The 23,347-nt window shown below is 47.7% G+C and overlaps 1 protein-coding gene across 2 annotated transcripts in view; it reads left to right on the top strand.

Annotated features, from left to right (window-relative positions):
- The window catches only part of GPC3 (glypican 3), a 141,527-nt gene that overhangs the window by 96,452 nt on the left and 21,728 nt on the right, over positions 1-23,347 (top strand). For both annotated transcript variants that reach the window (XM_086850026.1, XM_086850025.1), the window contains 2 exons: positions 1,993-2,113; positions 18,241-18,403. In XM_086850026.1, the coding sequence (XP_086706152.1) occupies positions 1,993-2,113; positions 18,241-18,403 (284 nt within the window). The remainder of the gene's footprint in view (positions 1-1,992; positions 2,114-18,240; positions 18,404-23,347) is intronic.

Raw genomic sequence — 23,347 nt, 5'->3', positions numbered from 1 at the left:
ACAGGTGTGTATTCCTGTGCTGCAGGCACTAACATCCCCCCTTCTCCTGTCCCTTTTTTCCTGTGTCATCTCTTCAGTGCAGCACCTTACAGGGCTGACAGGCATTAATGGAGGTACAGATGGGGCATGCCTAGTGTTGGGGAGCCAGCTGGAGGTGCAGAGAGCTCCTGCACATGGAACTCCTGCTCTGAGATAGCCTTGGAGTGGAAATCTGCCTCAGATCTGTACTTAAATTATGTGAGTATTTCAGGTTGGGGCAGATTGCTGCTGCACCAGTATAGATCTGGGGTTGCTTTTGCATCCCCACATGTCTGAGTAGATCTCATCCTCTAGTTTAGAGTTTAAGCAGAGTTTAAACCAAGCCCCTGAGTATCCCCAAGCCCTCAGTGTGCCCTGATAGCTCTTGTGGCCAAATGTCCACATGACTTTTGCTTTCTACCCTAGCAAAACATCCTCCCTGAGCTGGCCCCACCATCCCTCCTGTCTCCCTCCCCTTCTTTAAATGCCTGCTAAAGTCCCACTTTCTCCCCAAAACCCATGTGAAATGGGCTGACTGTGGTTGCCTGAGCTTGCCTGGCAGCATGAGGATGGAAGCTGGACAGGGGAGCAGGGAGCTGGCAGACAGGGAGGCAGCCACTAGGGCTGGTGCTGGGTAAAAACATGATGTGTAGGAGATGAATGCAGAAAGGAAAATTCATGGTGTTTACCCATGGCACTGGAAAAACAGATGTACCGTAAAGCAGCCTGATTCTGGTGTTATCTCGGTGATCTCCCTTTCAGAGGCTGTGCTGGGGTTTGGTAGTGCCTGTCCTGGCTGCCAGTCCTTGGAGATGAGGACTTGTTTTGTGCTTGTAGAGCACCACAGCCCATCAGTGGGGCTGTGATGAATGGCAGCAGCCCAGAGCTCGAGAAGGCGCCGGTGTGCTCCGTGCCTCTGCTGTGGCTACCAGCAGGCAGTGGTGGCATCTGATTGCTCTGGCCTGAGCCTGGATTTGGTGCTTGTCTTATGCTGGAGCATCATCAGCTGTTACCCAGGTCCTGAGTGCAGGGATGTGTTCCTCCAAAAGCAAGAGTGTGCTAGTTCTGTCCCTCTTCCCCTCCCTTTAATCACTCTGTAAAACTTTGTCATTCCATGAACCTTGCAGCAAGTGAATGTGTATTTCTTTCCTAAGTGCCGTTGAAAAAGCTGAGTGCAGCTCGGCCTCCTTCCTCTGCAGAGCTGCCCTGGCAGTTCAGTCTAGTCTGTGGGGGCTTTGCTGGCTCCCATGGTACCATGGTAAATCGAGATACCCTGTGGTGCAGAGCCCAGCACTGTACCAAAGTCAAGGTACATTCTGTCTGAGCAGTTACTTTGATCCCTAAGGCTGGATCTCATCAAAGACTGAAATCAGGATTGTTTGACAACACCTATTTTCCATTAGCAATGTTGACAGCATTAATTATATTCTGATGCTTTAATTTCTTTATTATTGAAATCACACATCAGTGATAGTCATTATTTTGCAAGGGGGTTGATGTTATGCTAATCAGCTCGCAGTTAACTGGGTCATCCCACTCATTTTTTTGGCTGTGGGCACAACACTACTGCTCTTGTACTGGAGTCTCTGTGGTCTGCCAAGATTTATTTTAAACAAACATGAGCAAGCCAGAATTTCTGAGCCAGCTTTTTTAGGACTCTTGGGTGCAAGTTATGTGAAAATATTTATCTCTGTTGTATACTGTTTAACATCTTCCTTGGTTACTAATGGACTGGAAAGGACTTCATTGTCCTCAAGTGATACAACTACATCATCTGGCTGCTTCGCAAAGTCAGAGCAAAAAATGTTTATGGGAATCTTCTGTCCTTTCTTTGTCATTATTAACTGTCTTGTGCTCTCTGTTTTGGAAAGGGCTGGTGCCTGTATTGGGATTTCTTATGCTTGTACTGAACTTTAAAGACCTCCTCTCTATTAGCCCCTCACATTGTGGTCTTCTCTGTTCTCTTTCCTACAGGTACAGTCCCCAGGTCACAAGGAACGGAGCAAAAGCTCAGGCTGGCAACCATGAAGTGAAGATGAAAGGTCCAGAGCCAGTGATCAGCCAGATCATTGACAAGCTGAAACACATCAACCAGGTTTGTTGCAGACGTGCCAGCAGGGATGTCTCCGAGTGGGCGGTTTCCAAATCAGTTTGGCCTCCCCTGCACTCTCTCTGGGCTCAGACAGACATCCCAGGTGCCTCCATCTGCAGCAGCTCTGGGAGCCCTCAGGTGCCACCCTGGCCCTGCACAGCAGCAGGCCCAGAGGACACATGTGGCCAGTCCTGTTGGATGTCTGCTGGCGTGGTTCTGCATGGTGCAGCCTCCCAGGACTCAGCCTGTGCCAGGCTCTGTGTGGATGCATGGCTGCAGTACAAGAATGCTTCTGCTGGGCATCCACGCCCTTAGCAGTGGAGATCCAGGAAAGATGGAGCTGATGGGCTGTCCTTGAGCATGATGTGCTGGCAGGGGGTCATGTAGCACGTACCCGATGTCCCCCCTGGCTGGAGGAATTCCTGTTGGCGCTGCTCATGGCTAGCAATAAGGGTAATTTTTATTTTGCTGTATCTCCCTGGGCATTCTCTCCCAGTCAGCAGTGGGGCATGTTACGGTGGAATGGGGAATGGCAGAGCTGGATGAGATCCTTTCTGCTGGGGAGGAAGCTTCCTTCCCACTGCCTCAGACCTGGCATCCTTCCTGAGACAAGTGGTATCTTGTCTCTACCCATTATGCCAAGCCAGGTTAGGCCTGTGAAGGAGCCCTGCTGCTGCCAGAGAATTGGGTGGCAGCTCTGCACAGCCTTCAGCTTGTGGCTGAACCTTCCCCAGCACTGCCTTAGGCCAGCAGGGCTGGGGTCTGGGTCTGGACTCTGCTCTACCCTCTGTGCCACTGAGCGTGGATGTCACAGTAACTCGGAGAGGAGATGTTTTTCATAGGCAGGTAAAGGTGGAAAGGCATAGATTTTCATAGGCAGGTAAAGGTGGAAAGGCATAGATTTTCATAGGCAGGTAAAGGTGGAAAGGCATAGATTTTCATAGGCAGGTGGCCTGGACTTGCTGCTTTGCCAGGACACAGCACTGGGACCTCACGGGGTGAGTCCTTGGGTGGTAACGCTGCCAGCACAGCTGAGCTGCCCCATCTCTCCTGAGAGCTCTTCCCAGCAGGGACCTTGCCCACGGTGGGTTCCTGGGGTTAAGCCCAGCTTTGCTTCCCAGCCTGGTGGGCTGTGAGGGCGGCTCTGTTTGGAGTTGCTGGCTTAGCAACTTTTCTGCTAACCTCTGCTTTCCTGCTCCGGGACTGCCAGGGACTGTTTTCACAGCCATTCCTGGTTTAACCCCGTGCCCTCCGACACAGGCATGCCTCATTAGGTGCTGTCTGGGAGCAGGATGCGGCGAGGGATTCGGGGTCCCCAGGAGCACCCCACCATGCAGGATCTGCCATGGGCAGTGGCCCTAGAGCCTGCTCTGCCTTCCCACACGCTCCCTGTGCCGAGCGGTGCCATCTGCCAACAGCCCATAACTATTAGAAGGGGAAAAGCGGGGGGAATAACATAATCAGCTCCCTATTAAATGGGGTAGAGGGCAGGCTTCAACCTGCAGGTGATAATGATATTTTGCCATTCACAGTGAGAAAGTTGCACTGAACAAAACATGGTTATTATGTACTTGAAACTGCTGACATAAAGTGGTTGTGAAATGCTGGCTGCCAGACTGGGTCAAGTTAGGTCTTTGCTGAACAGCTCGGGCTTCTGAGGAGTGGAGGTTTGTGGAGTGGGAGACCCTGGGTAAACACTGCTGTGCTCAGCTCAGCTGTTTGCAGCAGCAGAGTGTCTCTGTCAGCTGCTGCTCAGAGAAAAATTGTGGTGAGGGGGTGAATACAGTCGGCTTGGCCATGATCTCTTACAGCGCTTCCCCCCACTGGCTTGCAGTGTCAGGTTGGAATGTGTTATGGGGGGCAAGTAAGCTGTTTGGGTTTGAACAGCACAAATGTAAGAGCCTGAGAAATGTCAAACCCTCTTGTAAAGCTGTGTTTGAGAAAGAGGAGGAACTGAGAATAAAATCAGGAGAAAATGGGAAGTCATTTGTGCTAATTAGTTTTGAAGCTTGCCCAGTGAAGCTTCAGCTGCCCCAGTGCTGGAAGTGTTCATGGGCAGGCTGGATGGGGCTTGGAGGAATCTGGTCTAAGGAAGGTGTTCCTGCCCGTAGCAGGGGATTGGAACTACATGATCTGTTAGTTCCCTTCCCACAAAAACCAATCTGTAATTCTATGATATGATTCTATTCATATCATATCATATGGAGGGTCTGTAGTCTATGGTCAGTAGCTTTTACACCAGGAAAGAAACTGTGGAGGTTACTTAAATTTGGGATTTGGGGTGTCAGAGCTTACCATCACACTTATTTTCTTGGCTGAAGGAAGTTTTGAGCTCTCTTTCACATCTGGAATGCATCTTGATTGCCAAAGAGCATTAAATGTGGAAGGAACAGCAGCTCTGGATGAATTACAGTTGTGTCTTTCAGGTGTTGGCTTCAGATTTGGGAAGCAGTGGGAGCTCCCGAGCTGGAGAGGGTTGAAAATCTCCTTATCCATCAAGCTCAAGCCAACAGTGGTTTTTAAGGATTTTCAGACATCCAGGATCTTTTGGAGAAAAGACCATCTTTGTGGTGCTCAGAGCTGTAAACTGGATTCCTGTGTGACTAGCTGTAAATTGTGAATCTTGTACTGTGTTGTGCCTTCCTCCCAGTGTGTTGTGTTAGAGGTACAGCCTGGATTTTGTGGATGTGGGCAGACTCAGGAACTGTTTGGTACAGTTTCCATAGAGGTCCACAGTTTTTATTTTTACTTGGTGATTTTTGCTAAATATCTGTAATTTGCTGATGACTCCACCTTTATTCCAGGATGCTCATGCTGCTGGAAATGTCTGTTCTTTCAGTGTTGTGTGTACAAATTGTGCTTGCTCTTCAGTTTGTGTCTTCTCAAACCTAATTTGGGTAAAGGTACACGCAGTCACATTCACATGAGAAATTCTCATCAAACGTTTGCAGTTTGAAATGAGAATGGGTTTTGTGCATTAGAATTAAACCCATGGGGATTGAAAGAAGTAGAGAAAACCTAACCTAGAGAAAAGGGGAAGTGCCCCAGTCTGTATCTTTTTACTTTGAGCACCTATCAAACTAAAACAAAAAAATGAATAAAGCACAGTGCCTGAGTTGTGTGCTGTCTCAAGTCAGCCCTTTCTGGATGAGTCCCCCTCAGTGCTGCCTATTAATCATATCAGACCATTTTTGTTTCACCCAAATGTGTGATTGTGCCTGATGCTATTTTTTGTGCATTGGTGGGTGAGATGCTTTATTATTGCCATATTGGAATTTTTCTCCCTCCAGTTCTGTTAGATGTCTACCAAGTTTTGATTTGAGTTATTTTTGTTGTGTGCCCAGAGGCATGAACAGCCCATCCATAAATATTAGCATTGTTATCTCAGCTGGGAGGCTAAGGGTCACCTTCAGGAAAATGAGTTGGAATTGGTTCCTAACTTTTATTTCCCAGTGTGGATGGGGTCTGTTTCTAGCTAGAAGGGTTTTCACTCATCCCTTGAGCGAAACTGTATTGAAACTGGAAGGTTACTCAGTGTCAGCACAGGGTCTTGCTCAGATTTTTGTGACTTGGTAACATTCCCCAGGCAGAAAGCTGTGTGCAGGGTGAGCCTTTTCCTCCGGCCACGGGCACGTCTGGATGGCTGACAGATGGGGACGAGCTTCAGGTTTTAGCAGCTCTGCAGGGAGGTGGGAGGTGCCACATGTCCCACGTCCTGGGGGCCCTGCCACGCTGGTGACCTCCTGTTGGTCCTCCGTGGAAGGCCCTGGAGGGAGGACCTGAGTGATGCTGCTGTAAGGATGCAGCAGGGATCTGTGGTACCAAATTGGCTGATGTGACGCTCTTGGTCCTCCCTCTTGTCCCTGTCTGTCCTGAAGTGACTTTTACATCCTTTGCAGTGCCTATGGGGCTCTGACACCGTTGCAGCAGATGCTTTACTTCATCCTTAATGCCATTACCTCTTTAAGCTTGTGCCCCCTTGCAGTCTCTTTTTATGCTTAGGTAAATCCTGGTGTTTATCACAGTACTGTCTCGAGGAGGAAGAGCACGATTTTTTAAGAAAAGGAGGGGAAAAAACATACCAAAAATTAATAGTAAAATCCATAAAAGGAAACTTAGCTGGGGAAGATGTGTCTTTACAAAATTGAATGGCCTGGAAACATATTGTACATTTCCAGACACTCGAGTTAAGGGCTCATTTAGAATATTTCAGATATACTGGAGTTTGACAGTTCTTTGGTTTCCACATCAAACAATCTGTAATTTATTGCCCCATATAGGGACTGTGTTTTTATCATATTGCATATTTTCTAGCCAGAAATCTAACTACCATATAAGCTCTTGAAAAAATAAACCCTTTGGGGATGAGAATGCAGGCAATATGCTTTCACAGACCCTGAGAAACTCCCTTTGATTTATTTCCTTGGAAATAAGGGGAAGACACAATTTCTTGGAGTATTACAGCTGTTCCTCCGAGCAGGGTCTTGCTGCCTTTCTTCATGTGCTCGGTGTAAAGACCCAGTCCTGCAGTGAGCCCCATGTGAAAGAGCCTCTCGTTGCTCTTAGAGGGGTTTGCAGGAGGATGAGAACAAAAATTAGAAGTTTTATGAGGCAGTAAAACACGCAGCTAAACTTGGAAGTGGGGGGGAAAAAAAGGCAGGAGGCCCAGAGGTGTGAATGACCGAAGACAAAATAGACCTGAAGTTTGCAAAAAAAGCACGTCCTGGATTTCCAGAGCCGTGTTTGAAGCTGGTTTGATCAACCAATATGTCCCATATTTGTTTGTAGGTTTAATGGGCTGTTTCCCGGCGGCCTGGCTGCTGGGAGAGGGCATGGTGGAGGTCACCCAGAAGTTAATTTGGAAAGAGGCCAAAAGGCCACAACTTGATTGAATCAAATGTAAACAGAATAGGCCTGGGAACGGTGTGATGCCCTTGTGCCCTGCAACCCCTCTGCTCAGAGTGGTGGGGCACTGGGAGCAGTGGGGAGGGTCTGACCCCACCACAGGGAGAGGAGCTCGGGGTGCCAGAGGGACCCAGACCCTGCTCTGGGCACACTGGGAAATACAAACTTTATTATGGGAGAGCCTGGGGAGCTGGGACTTTTCAGGAAAATATCTCCCCTTGAGAAAAGTCCATTACTTTGATGGATTTGGTGAAAGCTTCCCTGTGCCTGCTAGGCTCTCTGAGGTTTATTATTCCCACTGTATTTTAATTCCCTGATCAGATGAAGCTGTATAATAATTAGAAAAATGTGCAAAGTGCCAGATTGTTAAATAATGCAAGGCACAACACTAATCACTTGAAAATACAATATTTAAATTGCACCAAAGCAAGTCACTTTTGAATCATTTTCCACCTTTAATAAGTTAGCACTACAATGTCTGAAGTGCTGTGTGTATGCAATATAATGTATCAAGCCTTCAAAAGAAATGTTAATAAATACAATAATTACTTGGACACGCCCTTTGTTCATCATTATTAAACAGTTTGTAACAATTAAAATATTAAAACCACATGTTGTTGAAAAGCAACCAGACGTTGCAATTATTTTTTACTAAGGCTATTAAATAAAATGACAGAAGATTTTTATTTTAATGATAAATGCATTTTAGAATGGATCAGTTAATTCTTCTTCAGTACACAAAATAATCTATAGCTCCACCGAGTCTAGGCCTGGTATTTAAGTACTAATTCCATTGTCCTTTTTGCTGTGCCTTGGTTCCCATCAGTGCTGGGTAAATGCTCTCCCACTCTCTATGCAAGTGGTACTGACAGGATTTTGCCAGGGCAGTTAAATCAGGGGAAGTGTGACCCTCGGTAATGAGAATGTAATTAAATCTGAAGGTATCTGACTGTCAGCTGACTTTTCAACCCTTCCTTTCCCTCTTCAGGAAGAGCCAGCAGCAAACATCACCTTCCAGGACCCTGTGGGAAACCTCCATGTTCACTGGGATTGTTGAGGGAATGCTGCATCCACAGGTCACCCACAGCGAGTTTTTTTAAGCAGTCAGAGATTGGTTGTATCTGGTGTGTTTGTGTGCCTGTTTTCCATCAGAGGTGGATCCTGGAGTGGTTTTATGTATGTGAAGGGTTTCAGCTTTGTGGCTTCAGCTCTGGAGGAGAGACAGGTGCTTCAGGTGTGTCCTGCAGGGACCATCCTCCAAACAGTGCTGTGGAAACCAGGTGTGGAAAAAGCCAGACCAACACCTTGAAAGGAGACTCATTTGCTTTTGTGTTCAGAGCATGCAGCTGATGCACAGTGGTGCCTTAAAACAAACACCAGATATCCTGTACCAGAGCTGAAGTTTATCCTGTTGTGGAGGAAACAAACCTGAAGGAATCCTTGTGTAGCAAAACCCGGTGTAAGTGGAGCTATTGATAGCAGATTAACAGTTAATTACAGTTATTCTGGGCCTGGTTAATTGTATCAAGTGTCGCCTTGTGCTGTGACTCAGGCTGTAATTTAAGCAGTAGATGTCTGAGGCAGGTGTCCTCCCTGATGGGCCTGGTAAGGAAGGACACAGTTCTCTGGTATTAGTGGGATTTTTGGTCGTTTTCTCATGTTTTTCTCCAAAATTCGACTTTACATCAAGGTTTTTAAAATGTGGTCCTGACTGGGGACTGGCATTCAAAGAGCTAATCTTCATTGTTTGGGAGGTAACCTCTGGTCTTCCTGGCTGCAGAAGAAATCAAATTGCTTTTGTTCCAAAGCAAAAGCCTTGATAACAATAATATTACTTTTGATTCCAGTTTGAGGTGGTGTAAGACTGCTTACTGATGATGTTCTCAGGGGCAGGAGGAAAAGGCAGCACTGTCAGACCTGCTGTGGGCAGAGAGGGCCAGCTCTGACAGGAATTTCCTTCTCCAGCCCTGGGCTGGGCTGTGGGAATGTGGTGCCCAGCTGTGGTATAGTGTACAGGCAGTGTGGCACAAATGGCTGTGAGATTCCCACCCCACCCTGAGCTGCTTCACGTGCTGGGCAGGTTGGAGCTGGGAATTTCCTCAGTGCAATCCTGCCACTTCACCCCACGCCCTGTGTCTGCAGGGGGGACAAGGCACACTTGTGGCAGGTATTTACCCTGCTCCCAGTCAGTGAGACCCTTTTGACCTGACTGCACTGGGTACAGGTGTAAATACCCCTTGGTTAATGCTGCTGCCCATTAAATTTCTTAGCTTGGTTTTGCCCTGTAACTGGCTGCAGAGGCTGGGCTGTATTTTGGTGCTCATGCAATGAGAGGTGGCCCTTGCAGCACATCAGACTGTGAGCAGAGAGAGAAGTTTGGGTCGCAGCAAGCTTAGCTGCCTGTGGCCTCGCTTGGCTGTATTGCCAGGGGTGATATTTCAGAGAAGGAAATGGGCTTGGCTGAGGACATGTGTAAGAGGATGCTGCTGATGCAGCAGGGTCAGCAAGGAAGTGGGAGGCAGCTGGCAGCAGGTGGGTGTTCGAGCCATCAACAAATACCGAGATGGGCAGGAAGCTACCCTTTATTTTTGGCAGGACCCCTTGAATGCCTCCTGCCTATGGGTGGGGAAGGAGTTCACTGACCTTCTCCTGCAGCACATAATCTAAAAACTGAGGGTGAGAATCATATTAGGTGCATTTCAGGGCTTCCTCTCTGAGTGTTGTGTCTCACTGAGGGAGGGTATAAAGTCACCAGCTTTGAACTTAATTTAAACGGTGAGTTGCTTCAGCTGTTCAGTTGGTGTCTGTGCATCTGTGTGTGGGAGAGCCCCACCAGGCAGGGCTCCTCCAGCCTGCAGCTCCAGAGGCCTGAGCCTTGCTGTTGGGTACATTCAGCATCAGTGATGAGTTGTACCCCAGTGTGTCAGCAGTGCCCATGCTGGAGCCTGGATGCTTGGTTCCTTATCCTGGGTGCTTGGTTCCTTATCCTGGATGCTTGGTTCCTTATCCTGTTGGTAGACCCATCCTAGGTGCCAATATTGACATTGGAAAAGTTGTGTCCCTGGAGTTTGTTTTGGTTTTTGCAAGCAGCGTCCATGCTCTGAACACAGAGGAGAGCTGAGACCTTGCCCAGGAGCCAGTCCAGCCATCAGCCATTAATCAGAGACCAGCTGCTTGATCCTGCCCAGATAACAGGTTTGGGGGCATTTGCCATTGAATTCTCCTCCCCCTGCCTGATTTAAGTGTCTGCTGAAATCAACAGCTTGATAATTAACCCCATGCTGGGGTTGTCTTGTCTGATGGGAGATAACTGGCTTATAAGGCAGCTGTTCAGTGCCCTGTGAAGTTCTGTGGTCCAGGGGACATCTGTCAGAACTGTTTGTAGCTGCTTTTTGGGCTTCCAGAGCCTTGAAGGGAAGTGAATGCCAAAGTGAAGCTTGGAATGAGCAGCCCCCAGGAGGGCAGGAAGCAGCCAGGGTGGCTCAAGCTGGGGTTGTGGCAGGAACCTCTGTGCAACACAGCACTGTGCACAAAAATACATGATTTGAGGAGTGCCTCTCCACCAGGAGCTTTTAGGGGAAAAGGAAAGCAGCTGGGACAGGGGTTTGTGTTGCAGAAGGAGAAGAGGAAGAAAAGAAATCCTTCCGGCCCAGGTCTCAGCTTGCTGTTTCCTACCTGGTGCCAAGGACGAGGTGTTTGTCTCGCAGGCAGCCCTGCAGACGTCGCCGACAGCCGGAGAGCCTCGTGTGCCAGAGCCTGAGCCAAGAGGAAATCTCCCAGCTGCTCCAACAGGCTGGGCTGGGCTGGGCAGGGCAGGAGGAGGCTGTGGGAACCCCTGGCTGCTGCACCCCGTGCCTGAGTCAGCTCTACAGAACCTGATCCCCTCTACAGAAGCACGGGGGTGTTATAGCAAATGGCTTGAGGTGGTGTGAGACCTGCACGTCTTTCTAGGTGCTCTCGCATCCAGGCACCTTCCATCCCTGCTGAGATGTCTGAAGGATGCCATGGCAATGAGGTGCTTGATGGCTCCACTTCTGCCCGTTTTGTCTTGTTTCTTGTGCTCCTACTTTGCTTGTTGTCTCATGTTTCATCTTCTGGTGACGTGCTCTCTGGGCCTTCCTGAGTGGTGTTTGGATAGAAGAGCAGGGTTCTGCTCCAACAAAACTAAACAAAATCTGGAAAATATGCATCATAGCAGTGATGGGTCCTGGCCCATGTAGGCTCCCACACCCCTCCTTCGCTCAGCTGCCAATGCCCCGAGGGGTGGCTGCTTGAGAGGTGGAGAAATTGGTCCAGGTTCCCATTTCTAGTGATGCAGAGCAAGTGGAAAGGAGAGGGGAAGGCAGCTGGGGAACTGGTAGGAGACTGAGAAACTTTGTGGGGAGAAGGAGCAGGGATATGATGCTAGAGGAAGAAGAGTGTGGAAAGGGGACAAGACAGCCCTTGCAGGTAGCAAGAAAGGGAGCATCTTTGCAAAAGACTTTGGCTGGGCTGATCAGGCACATTAACTACTCCACTTGACAGGTGTGGGTAGCTAATGTGCCTGATCAGCCCAGGCAGAGTGAAGAAGAGCTGGAAGGGGGTGTTTGCAGTAAACAGCTGCATTCCTATGTTGCTTCTAGGGAAGTGGTAGGGAAGCTCATGGAAGTCTTTCTGATCCTGAGAGGAATTGGTCCAGGCAGACTCCAGCACAGTGCTGAAGGCATCACCTACTGCCTGGTCCAACCACATGTTTGATGATTGGTCTAATTACTGGGTTTTTTGAATTTGAGGGATGTCTGTGTTTGATTGGAGCAGATGTAGGAAGGGATGCAGAAGGGCCAGAGATAGTTAAGGCTTGGAAAGGCAAAATAGGAGAAGGGGCTGTAATATCCTGAAGAGGGAAGCAGTGTTTCTCCAGCATTGGCATTGATGTAGGGCTCAGGGGATGAGCCAGAAGCAGACAGGGACTACTCAGGGCCCAATCAGGCTGGGCTGGACCCCTCAGCCCTGCTTGGCACCCACACTGTCCTGTTCCTTCCTACTGCTGCACAAAAACAAGCCATAAATAGCTGGGGTGGAAGGGGAAGGAACTGGATATAAGGTGAATGAGTTGATTGTAAAGCCTGAGTAATCTCTTTTTCACGTGTGCCTGGTGATGAATGAGCATTGTTCAGGCCAGGGAAGTGACACCTGTCCTGCCTGGGGGACAGCAGACAGGAGCTGGTCCCTGTGCCTGCCATGGTGCAAGCCAGGGCTTAACCTCCACTGGAGCATCCAGTCCCAGGCATCAGCCTGCCCTCACCCAACCAGAGCAATCCATAATGCCTTGGTAGCTCCTTCTGCTTCCAAAAGAGATTTACTGTCCAGTGCAGACTTGTGTTAATTACTGCCAGCACTTAGGAGTCTTTATCTGTCTTCCTTTACCCATAGGGATGTTGTCAGTTTGGATAGCTAATCTGGAATTAAGCTGATGATCCATAAAGCAGGGCCACCCTTTGGTCAATAATTCACTGCTGTCACCAGCTCCTTTGTGCTATCAGGAGAGTGACCAGGAAATCTGATTTACAGGCAGCCAAGAGCATCTCCTCTGGAGTCTGTGAAGACAGTAAAGTGGGTCCTGCTGTGCTGGTAAACCCTGAGTGATGTGTGGCAGGGACTTTTCCTGTTCCAGGTATTTTCAGTGCTAGAATTAAAGACTAAAACATTTTTATGGCTAAGGAGCCACAATATAAGCTCAGAACTCTGGTTTACAACTTTAGTAACCCATCACCATGGACTGGTGTGGAGCCACAAAGCAGGAGTGACCCAAGATCAGTGTGTGAGGAGGGAATTCCAGGGCCATGCCTTGCCCATGCTGCTCAGAGCAGGCAGGAGGTGCTGTCTGGGGTTTGGTCTGCTGAGTTCAGCTTCAGTAGCACAAACTGAAGAAATGCTGTCTCCTTTGAGACATCACAGGGAAATGCAGGATTGGCCTTTAGAGCAGCTGAGAAAATGGCCATGTCCAACTCATCATTTTCCCAAGCACTGAAAATTACTTTTCCATCTCCAAAGTCTGCTTTCACTTTATTTACTTTTGATTAGTGATCATTCTTTTTTCTGCTGAGCTTGAAGTAGGAGTTCAATGAGGAACAGGTTTCTTCTCTGCCATGTCTGTGCTGCCAAGGTGCAGCCAAGAGGAAGGATCATAAGGAAACCACAATTCAGATGTTCTCCTCCCAAAATGGGTTCTTCTGTCCATGGGCCAGCACTGTGATCAGGGGAGCTGGTGTGCACACACTCATGTGTGTTCACTCTTGCTAGACAGAAGTACAGATCCTGGTATTTACAGATAGTTTTAAAGTTTTAAATATTCTTGTTTTCAAATAGAGTTTGGTGCTTGGTACCAGGGATCACTGAGTTTTTCTGTACTGTGTGTTGCATTTTGCTGCTGCCCAGGAGGGGGAAGGCTCTCTGGAGCTTGGAAAGAAGCAATAAAAAGAATGATGCTGTTGATGTTGCATTGAGTTTGTGTTGGTGCACACTCCTGTGCCACCAAGGCGCCTCTCCACAGAGTGGGTAAACCTAAGGGAGCTGTGAAATAGAAATGGGGTGTGGAGGGCACCAGCACTCTCATGAGGGTTGGTTAAATAATAAAGTATTTGCTAATAAAAGATAATTTTTTCCATGCTGTTTCCAGGGCTAATAAGCAGAGGAAGTGGAGAGAATCGATTCTGCTGTTGCATGCTTGTGTATGATCAGGCCACCAAATTCAAAACACATGAGTTTTGAAAAAGTCCACAACTTCAGCCTTATAAAATGGGTTCCTTTCCCTGATTCCTGCCTGTGATCAGATAATGACCTTCGTAAGCAAAACAACCCCAGCTGTATTTCATAATGGGAATATACTTCTGTACATTGTAATGAGCTGTTAACAGGGAACAGTATCGTGTGAAAATCTGCACATTTCCCATGATGCTGCCCTGATTCAAAAGCCACACATAAATTATTTGGTATTGCAGATTTCAAGGTCAGGATTGGCCATATAAGATCTAGTTTTTTCACCCCCCCAAACCCCAATGTTTTTAGCAGGATGGAATTTAAAATAGAAAAAGCTGATCTGTTGGCAATCTCAGGAGTTGTGTGAGAAGTATCTCAGCACCTGTGCCAGGTACTTGTGTGTGCCTGGAGTGGGTGACTGGAGTGATGAAAAGGAAAATAACACCTTTGCTCTTCCAAAACTCTTCCTTACGAGGCTCCTGAAGGAAGGCATCCTGAGCTTTGCAAGCAGTTGTGATTTGGTGGAATTCCTTGAGTTTTGGGAGGTTTCTGGCAGAGCCAGGAGCTGGTTTTCACTGCTAGGATGAGTTCCCAGGGTTCCCTTCCTGGTCCCAAGCAGCGCATGGACACATGGCTGGGGCTCCAGAGTCATTTGTGCACTGAGGCACTTTTTCTGCTGGATGTGAATACTTGATTATTAAGCATATATTACAATTCTGAATATTATTTTAGCTGTAAGTTTAGTCTCCATCCTCTCCAGCATTTTAGGTTTGATCGTATTCCAGAGGCTTACTAAAAACATGCGAAGAATTTCAGCGAAACTCTCTGGAACACTTTTTGTTAAATTCTTTCAGTCATGCAAGCTAAATTAAATGACAGCTCTGTCCACCAAAAGATTACAAATATCAATCAGGCTTCTCCCCTAAACTCATGAAGGAATTAAATGTTTTTCTAAAAGTCTTTTATTCCCCTTAATAATCTCTTTGGCTGTTCTCTTTACTTTACATATTTTTGAAGTGTGTTGAAAGGGATGATTTCTGCCCTAAAGGAGCACAGTGCCTGTAGCTTGCTGACAGTATTTAATCTGAATTTGTGGGCACAACTTTGGGTATTGCTCAAATTGATATTTGCAATACTGTGGGCTTATTTCCAGAAGGAGAAAACAGCTATTAAACTTCAGTCCAAGAAACATGATGCTGAACTCCTTTCAGAGATGGGAGATTAATGATAAAAAGTATGTTCCAGCTCCCACTGTTTATCTTAAAATTGGAAAAATAGGACCAGGTGGCTTGGTGGGCTGGGGAGCTCTGAGTAAAGTGGTTGTAAAGAATGAGGAGTTAAAAAGATTTCAGCATACAGTGGCCTGTCCAAGACAAGCTGAGTCATTACCCTGTGTTGCTGCATCTGTTTTTGTCTGGTCACTGTACAGTTATGAATAATTGTGTAAATCATGCTGGAATGCCCTGGGGAGCTATCTTAGCAGGAAGACTCTGCACACCGTTCCCATCTGCCTCGTGTTTTAAGCTGTAGGGACACCACAAGACAACCAAGATGTCCATGGACACCAGATGTGACTGCCCAGTGTCCCTCGGAGCCCCTCCTGCCCACGCCCTGGCACTGCCCACCCCACCCATCCAGAGGGCCACAGTTTAATATGGATCAGGCTGGAACTAAAACTGGCAGACAGCTGATCTGTTAGAACTTGTAGTGAGGAGCAGAGGGAGTTTCTTGCCTTGGTGTGGATGGGGGAGGAAAGCCCCTCAGCCCTCTCCTGTGTGTGCCCGGCCTCCCACCAAGAGTGCTCCAGTTTACATCGGCTACATTACAGTGTATTTTTGCCATTATGGTTTAACAAAAAGACCAGATATGACAGTAAACTCTTACAGCTGGGTGAGTTGTGATTAAGTTAAAGCTATCTCACTGTTACATACTACTTTAGTGATCACCAGACTGTGTATTTTCCTGCCTCTTGCCATGGGCTTTAAACCACAGGACATGAATAAACCGTAATGTTAGGGTACAGTCAGCTCTGCTTGCTATTTAAGGATGGGGAATCTATGTTCAGTACACCAAATATAATTTCATAAAGCATGCAAACCATCAGGGAGGTTGTGGAATGGTTGATGAGTGGGACTAGGGCTGCTGCTCTGGATGAAGATGAGACATCCCACAGCATTCCTGGCTCTGGATGTACCAATGGAGTGGAGTGGGATTTCCACCCCATGCCTGGTCTCCTGCTAACTCTTCCAGTAGGTTTTGTGTCATGGGCTCTATTTCTCCCACAGGCAGATGTAAAATTTAATTGAACCTCTCTGTAGTTATCAGCAGCTGGGGAGGGTGTGCCTGAGGATGGAGCTTTTCTCCTGGCAAAGGAAAGAGCAGTGTGGCAAAGGGATGTCACGTTCACTTGATCCAAAGTTGGGGCCCACGTGATGTTTCTCAGAAAGTTCCTGTTTTATTGTGGCTACAAAGGCATAGAAATTAAGCTGCTAATTTATGGCATGCCAAGGAAAAAAGTAGTACTACAAGAAATGCTCAGTTATTTTAATGTTTGCAAACACACAATTGAAAAATCCCGATTTTCCCTTGCCCCCCCACCGAGCTTATTAAATCTGAAAATATCCCAAAACTTAATTCTCTCTGCCAGAAAGTTCCTCTGCTTTTTTTGGGTAAGTGATGAAAGCTGGGCTGCGTGGTGGGGTCCTGTCTGGCTTGCTCTGTTCCTGGGATGCAGAGGAGCAAGGATCCCACAGAGGAGAGAGCATCCTGCTGCTGAACCGTCGTGGCCCCTTCCAGCTCGATGTGCTCGGGTTTTGGCAGTGGTGCACGGGGTTTGGGCTGATGAGCTGCTGTGCATGGGAGACCCTCACTGCACCTCAGCTGAGGACTGCTGCTAGCTGGGGGCTTTGTTTGGAGGAGCAAAGTACAAGTGATGTTGAAAAGGCTCGTGTGGTTGGCATGCTCAGTTCCTGGGCACCTGTGTTACCCCCGGTGCTGCACTTGCCTTTTTATTTGTTATTTTTTTGCGGTTGCACCATATTCTGGGAGAGACCTGTAAATGTCTAAACAAAGTGAAATTCCTGAAAAGCAAACTTAACCAGCCTGAGCCAAAGCCTGTTGGAGGCCATGGAAGCACATCCCCTGAGTTCTGAGGAGATGAGCTGCATTTTGCTGCCTGCCATGGATGTGGGACTCACCCAACGTGGTTCTCACACCGGGCAGACTTTGGCACGTGCCAGGGTTTGCTGCAGCTGGGGAACCCAAAGGGCTCTCACATGGAGCCATTTGTTTTTCATTACGTTACGCTCCTCTAATACAAACACTAAGGTATGTGGACATTGCTGTGGACAGGGCGAGCCAGATGCCAAAGGCATTCCTCCAAGACTGTATAAACTTCAGGAGATAAATATTTTAGGAACTGTTTTCTAAGGCTAGCTTAATAGTTTAAAAATAACCTAGATTCCAGATATTAAAAAATGCCTTGCAAGGCATGCATATTGCTGCAAGAGATGGAACTAACCAAACCCCTGAAGCATGTGGAAAGCTCTCATTTTGCAATATCTTCTCTGTTACTTATCCTTTTTATTTTTTTTTTCTCAGTGCTGAGATTAAATTCAAGAAGCTTTTAACAGCAGAGTGGCAGTGACAGAAATTTTCAGCATATATTAACTAGCTGACTCACACTTTTTCAAAGGGGATCTGGGTTTATGATGGAGTAGCTGGCAGCTTTCAGAAAAGCAAAATCAGGAAAGTCAGTGAAGAGGGGAAGCTGATAGTTTATAATGTGTCTAATCCCTCTGTGTGCTGTGGTGGGAGCGTGGGGAGCTCCCACCCGTGTCTGGAAAGTGCTCCTGACCTCGTGCTCAGGGGAGGCATTCCTGTCTCAGGGATGAGCAAACTCTCACTGTTCCTCAGGACTCAGCTTTAAAACATCTTTTAAAAGATGCTTTCATTGTGTCACTTGGCTACCCCAAAAACTTCTGCTAGCATCCTCTGTGCTTCAAGAGTGAGAAATGAGATTTTAGGTTGTGTTTGTGGAGTCCATACAGACCTGAGAGATCTGCCTTTTCCTTTCATGTGTTACGTCTAAAATGGGAGAGAGTCCCTGGAAGTAGAGAGATTCCCTGAACAGAGGTTTCTCTTGCTACTGTTTTTTCCCCTGTCTGGCCTAACTTTGGACATGTGTTTTGTCCTGACCCCAGAGCTTTGGTGATATTGGGCTCTTGCAGGGCTCATATGGGCAGCAGCCAAAGGGCAGAATGACTCAGTGAGGTTTTGCCTCCTCCTTTTGTTTCTTCCACTGAAGTTTTGTGTGCAGCTTTGTCTGTGAATGAACCTGAGCTGCTCGGTGCTTTGGCACAAGGAGTGTGTTGGGCTCGTGTCCCATGTCCTGGCTGCACTGAATCGTGTCCCAGCGAGGCCAGGATGGAGCAGCAGGGAGGCTGGAGGGAAGCAGCTCAGTGACTGTGGCCCCTCGTGTCTTTCAGCTGCTCAGAGGGATGACTTTGCCCCGTCGAAAAGCTCCAGGAAGAACGGCGGAGGAGGAGGAGGATGAGGAGGAGAGCGGAGACTGCGACGATGAAGATGAGTGCGGCAGAGGCTCTGGGGATGGAGAGCTGCGAGTGAGGAACCAGCTCCGCTTCTTAGCAGGTGATGGGGATGGTGGGACTGCAGCAGCTGCCCCTCTGTGGCTGTAGGTTTTGGTGATGGTGTGGGGAGCTGCTCCCTGGGGTTGGGTTCACTCTCTGCAGGCACCCCCAGAGCCCTCCACACCCAGAGGCTGCAGATGCCCAGAGTGGTGCTGGCTGGCCATGGTGCCAGTCCAGGCAGCAGCTGGAGAGGAAATGCCTCTGCTTTTCCAGGCTGGTTCTGTAGGGGTGTACTGAGGGCAGCCCTTTGGGGAAGATTTGAGGCAAGTTGCAAATCTGATGTAGGTCCCAGGGTCACCCCCTTCTGTCCTTCCCACTGCTGCCTGCAATCCTGAGATTTGAGATGAGCTTCCTGGAGGGCATCAGAAAGGCAGAAGGCTTGTCTGACTGCAACAAATGAAGGTTATTTCTGATGTAGGGTTTAGAAACCCCCAATGATTTTTTGCAAATACCTCAGGCTCGTTTTGCAGAAGTGATTTAGGTACTTGAGAACCTAAAAATTACTTTGCTTGCCAGTGTGAGTCATGTCTTTGGTTGCTCTGAAAACAGCCCTGAGGCACTCCTGATGTTATTAATGAGGTAGGCCCTGGTCACCCATTGGGAGGAGAAAGCAAAGGACCATTTGTGACTTTGGCAGTCACACGTGCTGCTGCTGCTGTGGGCTTCTCCTAGACCCACTGACCACCCTGTGGAGCTCAGCAGCTTGTGGAGCTCTGGTCTGCTTGTGTGAGCAAGCCCAGGCTGTGTCCAGCCTGGATGAGCAGTGCTGGATGTTGGTCTGTGGGCTGGAGGCTTGGCCCAGTTAATGCTGGTTCCAGTGCAGCACGGTGCTCTTTGAGAGACCAGACAACTGAACCTGGATAAAATCAGCTTTGCAGCTTTGAAGTTTAAAAGGCAAATTTGGGCTCCTAAACGAAGCACAGATGTTTATAAATTCCCTCCCATTGGTCTGGGATAATTAAAATATCCTTAATGAAGTGAGAGCTGAAATATTAAATGCCAGTCTCATATCAAAGATTATTGACACATTATGTAAAATGCATAAAATACATATATTCAGATATTAAGTAAGGGAAAGAAAAGACTTTTCAAGTCCTCCACTCCAAGTCTGAAAGAGAAACACAGAATTTTGAGAGGGATAAAACACAATTTCGTCCAAGAACTAAATAGCAAAGTTTATGGTTAAGAAATACAGGTGATTCTATCTGTGCTGAGAGCAGAGATATGTGTTTCATTTTCCATGATCTTTGTCACACCTTGATGCTATTTTTAATGTGTTTCTAATTTCCTCTTAAAGCCTCCCCACACTATCATCAGTGATCTCTGAGGTTGGATATATGATCCTTTCTGCCTTATTCTGCCTCTCTGGGCCGGTTTAATCACTGTATTGATCTCCCTGCTAACTTGCCCTTCTGGCAACTTGGACCCCTCTTGATGCTGTGGAGCAGGAACATGCAGCAGGGAGAGAGGGCTTGTCCTCCTGTGCTGCTCTGCTGGAGGGTGTTTGCTGCTGCCTTTGCTAGGGGATGTTAAATATTCACTTTAAAGCACTTGTGTCTCTGGGGCACGGGGTTCCTGGCAGGTAAAGTCTTCCAGGCTGCTGAGAGTGGGGAGTTTGTCCAGCAGGGCTTTAAGGCACTGTCTGAGCTCAGTGGGCACGAGCTGTGCTGCCAGGGAGACTTTCTTCCTTCCATGCCATACACTCTTTTTTTGTGTTTTGCTTTAGAGCAGAAAGGTGAAGCTGATATGACAGTGACAGAATCCTATTTGGTTGGTATTGGATATAAACTGTGACTCTGCTCAAGTTTTATGTTGGAAACCAGCCCAGGAAAAGTTGCTGATGGTGTGGAAATACTCACTTTCAACATTTTTGAGACTGATATTTCTTTTTACTTTGAAAGGGTATTTTTCAATTAATTTTTTTTCCATCATATCACATGTACATAGCAAGAAATAAAAGGGACCAGAAACCATTCCACATTCCACCCCCACTTCCACAAATTCTAAATTTTAGGGTAGCATGCCGATTTGAAATGAAGCCAGGCTTTGAAATCTGGAAATAGTTTACAAAATGAACTTTTACATTTAATGTGGCTTTATCTCTCTCCTTCCCAAGGTGGTTACCCTGTAATAGAGGCAGAAGGGACTGGCAGTGGCTGGGGTTGTGTTACCAAGCCCCTGGTTTTATCCCCTGCTGGATGCAGTGTCAAGGCAGGAACATGGATGGCAGGCTTTGTTGTAGTGCAGTGGTCGAACCCAAACCCCCATCTGAGCATCTCTGAGTCCTTCTGGTGACCCTCGAGTCAGGGGACACAGTTTGGGGTTTTTCCCTCCTTTTCTCAGCTGCTTTGTTCAGCTTGAGGAAATTGGCAGTGGAAAACTCCTCCCTTCCAAAGGTTTTCCCAAGCCTTGCAGATGGACTTGGTGATGCCTTGAGGAGGAGGAGGAGAGGTGAGCGTCTCAGGCTGGTGCTGATTTTGGCTGTTGGTTGAGTACAGACCTTGGCAGAGTTTGCTGCCTCTGAGGTCTTTGCATCTCTCGGATGCAGTGGGAATTTCTCCTGCTCCCCAGTGTGGGTGCCACGGGTCCTGTCAGCTAACTGCAAACATCTGCTGAGCACTGGCCTCACCAAGATGTCCCCTCAGAAGGTCTTGAAAATAAGGAGATGAAAAAAGAGCAAAAAAGGGGGAAAAAAGTCAGTCTAAAATACAGACTAGTTTTGATTTATCGCCTGTTGTATAAAATGTAACCTTTGTTTCCTATTTATAATGAGCCTGTAATAACTGGACAGTCAACCTAAACTTTAATGATTTAAACATACTTGTAAACTGTCAAGTCAAAAGTTTGTGAGTGACTATAAACATATGTTGGTGAGCCCTATATGCTAATAAATTCATTATTATGTTGGCCCAGTGGGAAACACGGAGATGGCAGCCTTTTTTTTTTTATGATAGGTCTTTTATTGTTTGTCACATCTGCAACACATTAAGGGTTTTGAAGGCAGATGATGTTTACAATAAGGGGGAGGACTGAAAACCTCCCAGCTCAGAGAAGAGTGCATCCTGTTTGTCAACGGAGTACCCGTGGAGCCGGCACCCTGGCCATGCAGCTCTAAAAATAGAGCTCTGTACATAGACACACACATATTTATGCCACACCAATGGCAAATCATGTCTGCAAATGAATTATAGTATTCCCCCCCAAATTATGAGTCAGTGCAAATGTCTTCCAGGCTCTGTGATGCAAACATGTGCTCGCAGCCTGCTGGGATCAGTCATCCTGCACCAGGCATCCAAAGGAGAAAGAGCCCGGCGTGGTTGGTGCTTTGCTGATGCTCCAGCCAGCCACCCACTAATGAGCTCAGCTCAGGTGTGCTCACTCCAGATGCCACTTGGAACCTAAGAGGTGATTGCCAGGGAGCCTGAAATTAAAACATGGATGCTGGACAGGCTCCTGTGCCACGTGTGGGCTTTATCAAATGCTGGGGGAGAGGAGGTGCAGGCATTGTGGGGGCTTTGCAAAGGTGGTTTGGTCCAGCTTACCTGTGCCCTTGAGCTTCTCACAAGCTTTGCTGGGAGGAAGATATCTGTTTTAGTAGCTGAAGCACCCAGAGAACATTCTGAACAATCCAGCAGCTTGGGGAAGGGGTTGGGAGTTTGAGGAGAAGATTTACTCTTCCAAAATATCTGTGTTAGGCAGCAACAAAAGTTGTCTTGGGAACAGATGGTTTTGGCAGAATAAAGTAGAAATAGTTTGTCCTGGGAAGGGAAGTTGGCCTCATCCCATGAGATATGTAAGGATAGATGTGTGCAGTAAAAATATATAAAGATGGCTCTGGAAGTCTGTGTGTGTAAAACAGCTCCCCTGCCTGGCTGCTCCTGCTGCAATAACCTGCACTTAGTTTTGCTCTCAGCTGTCCCTTGGCTATTTCTAAGGGGGAGAGGGAGTTTGTAGTTTAAGCCCTCAGGGAAGCCCCAGGTTTTCCTGCACCCTGCCCATTTGCTGCCAGACCCTTTGTGGGTTTCCAGCAATTTGTGCCATACCTAGGTGCTTTCTGAAGAATCAGCATGGTATTCCCCTTGACTTACCCAGATCTGTAACTTAAAAAACTCCTAGCTTGCTTTGCCACTGATTTATCCTCTTGGCAGGGTTTTTTCTGAGTGCTCTCATCATCAAATTGTAGGCTTGACTATTGCCTCTGAGCTGGCCATAGTGGGGTGTTTTCCCAGGTGGAAAGGCTGTTTGTTGCTAGCCCCTTTTTCCATGTTACAAAGGCACAGTTGCTTCCAAATGGGAATTTGGAATGCACATCACAGGGCAGGGGAGGTCTCTGTGTTTGTGTGGTGGCCATGCCCTGTGTGGGCACAGAGTGGGACCCCTCTGTTTTCTGTCTTGCTTTTTGAGCATTTTTGGAAGCTGCTCTGAAACCCTGTGAGTTGCAGCTTCCATCCTGTTCTGCTTTTAAACAGCTCCCAATGGCCAGAAAAGCATTCCATGTCTTAGAGGTCGCAGTGCTGCAATGTTCCTACAGCTCAGCCTTTGCTGACCTTCCTCCCCTCACCCTGTCTTCTCCTGGGTTTATTTCAGGAGAGTGCCAGCAGTCCAAGCTCCCTCCCTGAGGCTGCTCATTTTGGGGCTCAAACATGTACCAGGGGTGGGTCACCCTGTCAGGGTGGTGGCTGTGAATGGCAGAGGGGGAGGCCAGACAAGGTCACTTTGGGCACTGCCCTCCTGGTTCCTGCTGCTCATTTCCCTGGGGAAAGTTCCTTAGAAATGAGGATGTGTGCTGGAAAGGGGGATGCTCCCAAGCTGGGAATAACAATCAGAGTCTGCTGAGGCTCACTGACGTGTGTGCTGGGAGACAGACCAACACTAGTTAAAATATTTACAAGAGCATGTATTCCCATTCTTTATCACAGTGATCACTGCTCTGCCCCTATCCCAG

This window comes from Cyanistes caeruleus, chromosome 14, assembly GCF_971803275.1.
Source record: "Cyanistes caeruleus chromosome 14, bCyaCae1.hap1.1, whole genome shotgun sequence".
Taxonomy (NCBI): Eukaryota; Metazoa; Chordata; class Aves; order Passeriformes; family Paridae; genus Cyanistes; species Cyanistes caeruleus.
The sequence above is the reverse complement of the archived record's forward strand: the minus strand, read 5'-3'. Positions and strand labels throughout refer to the sequence as shown.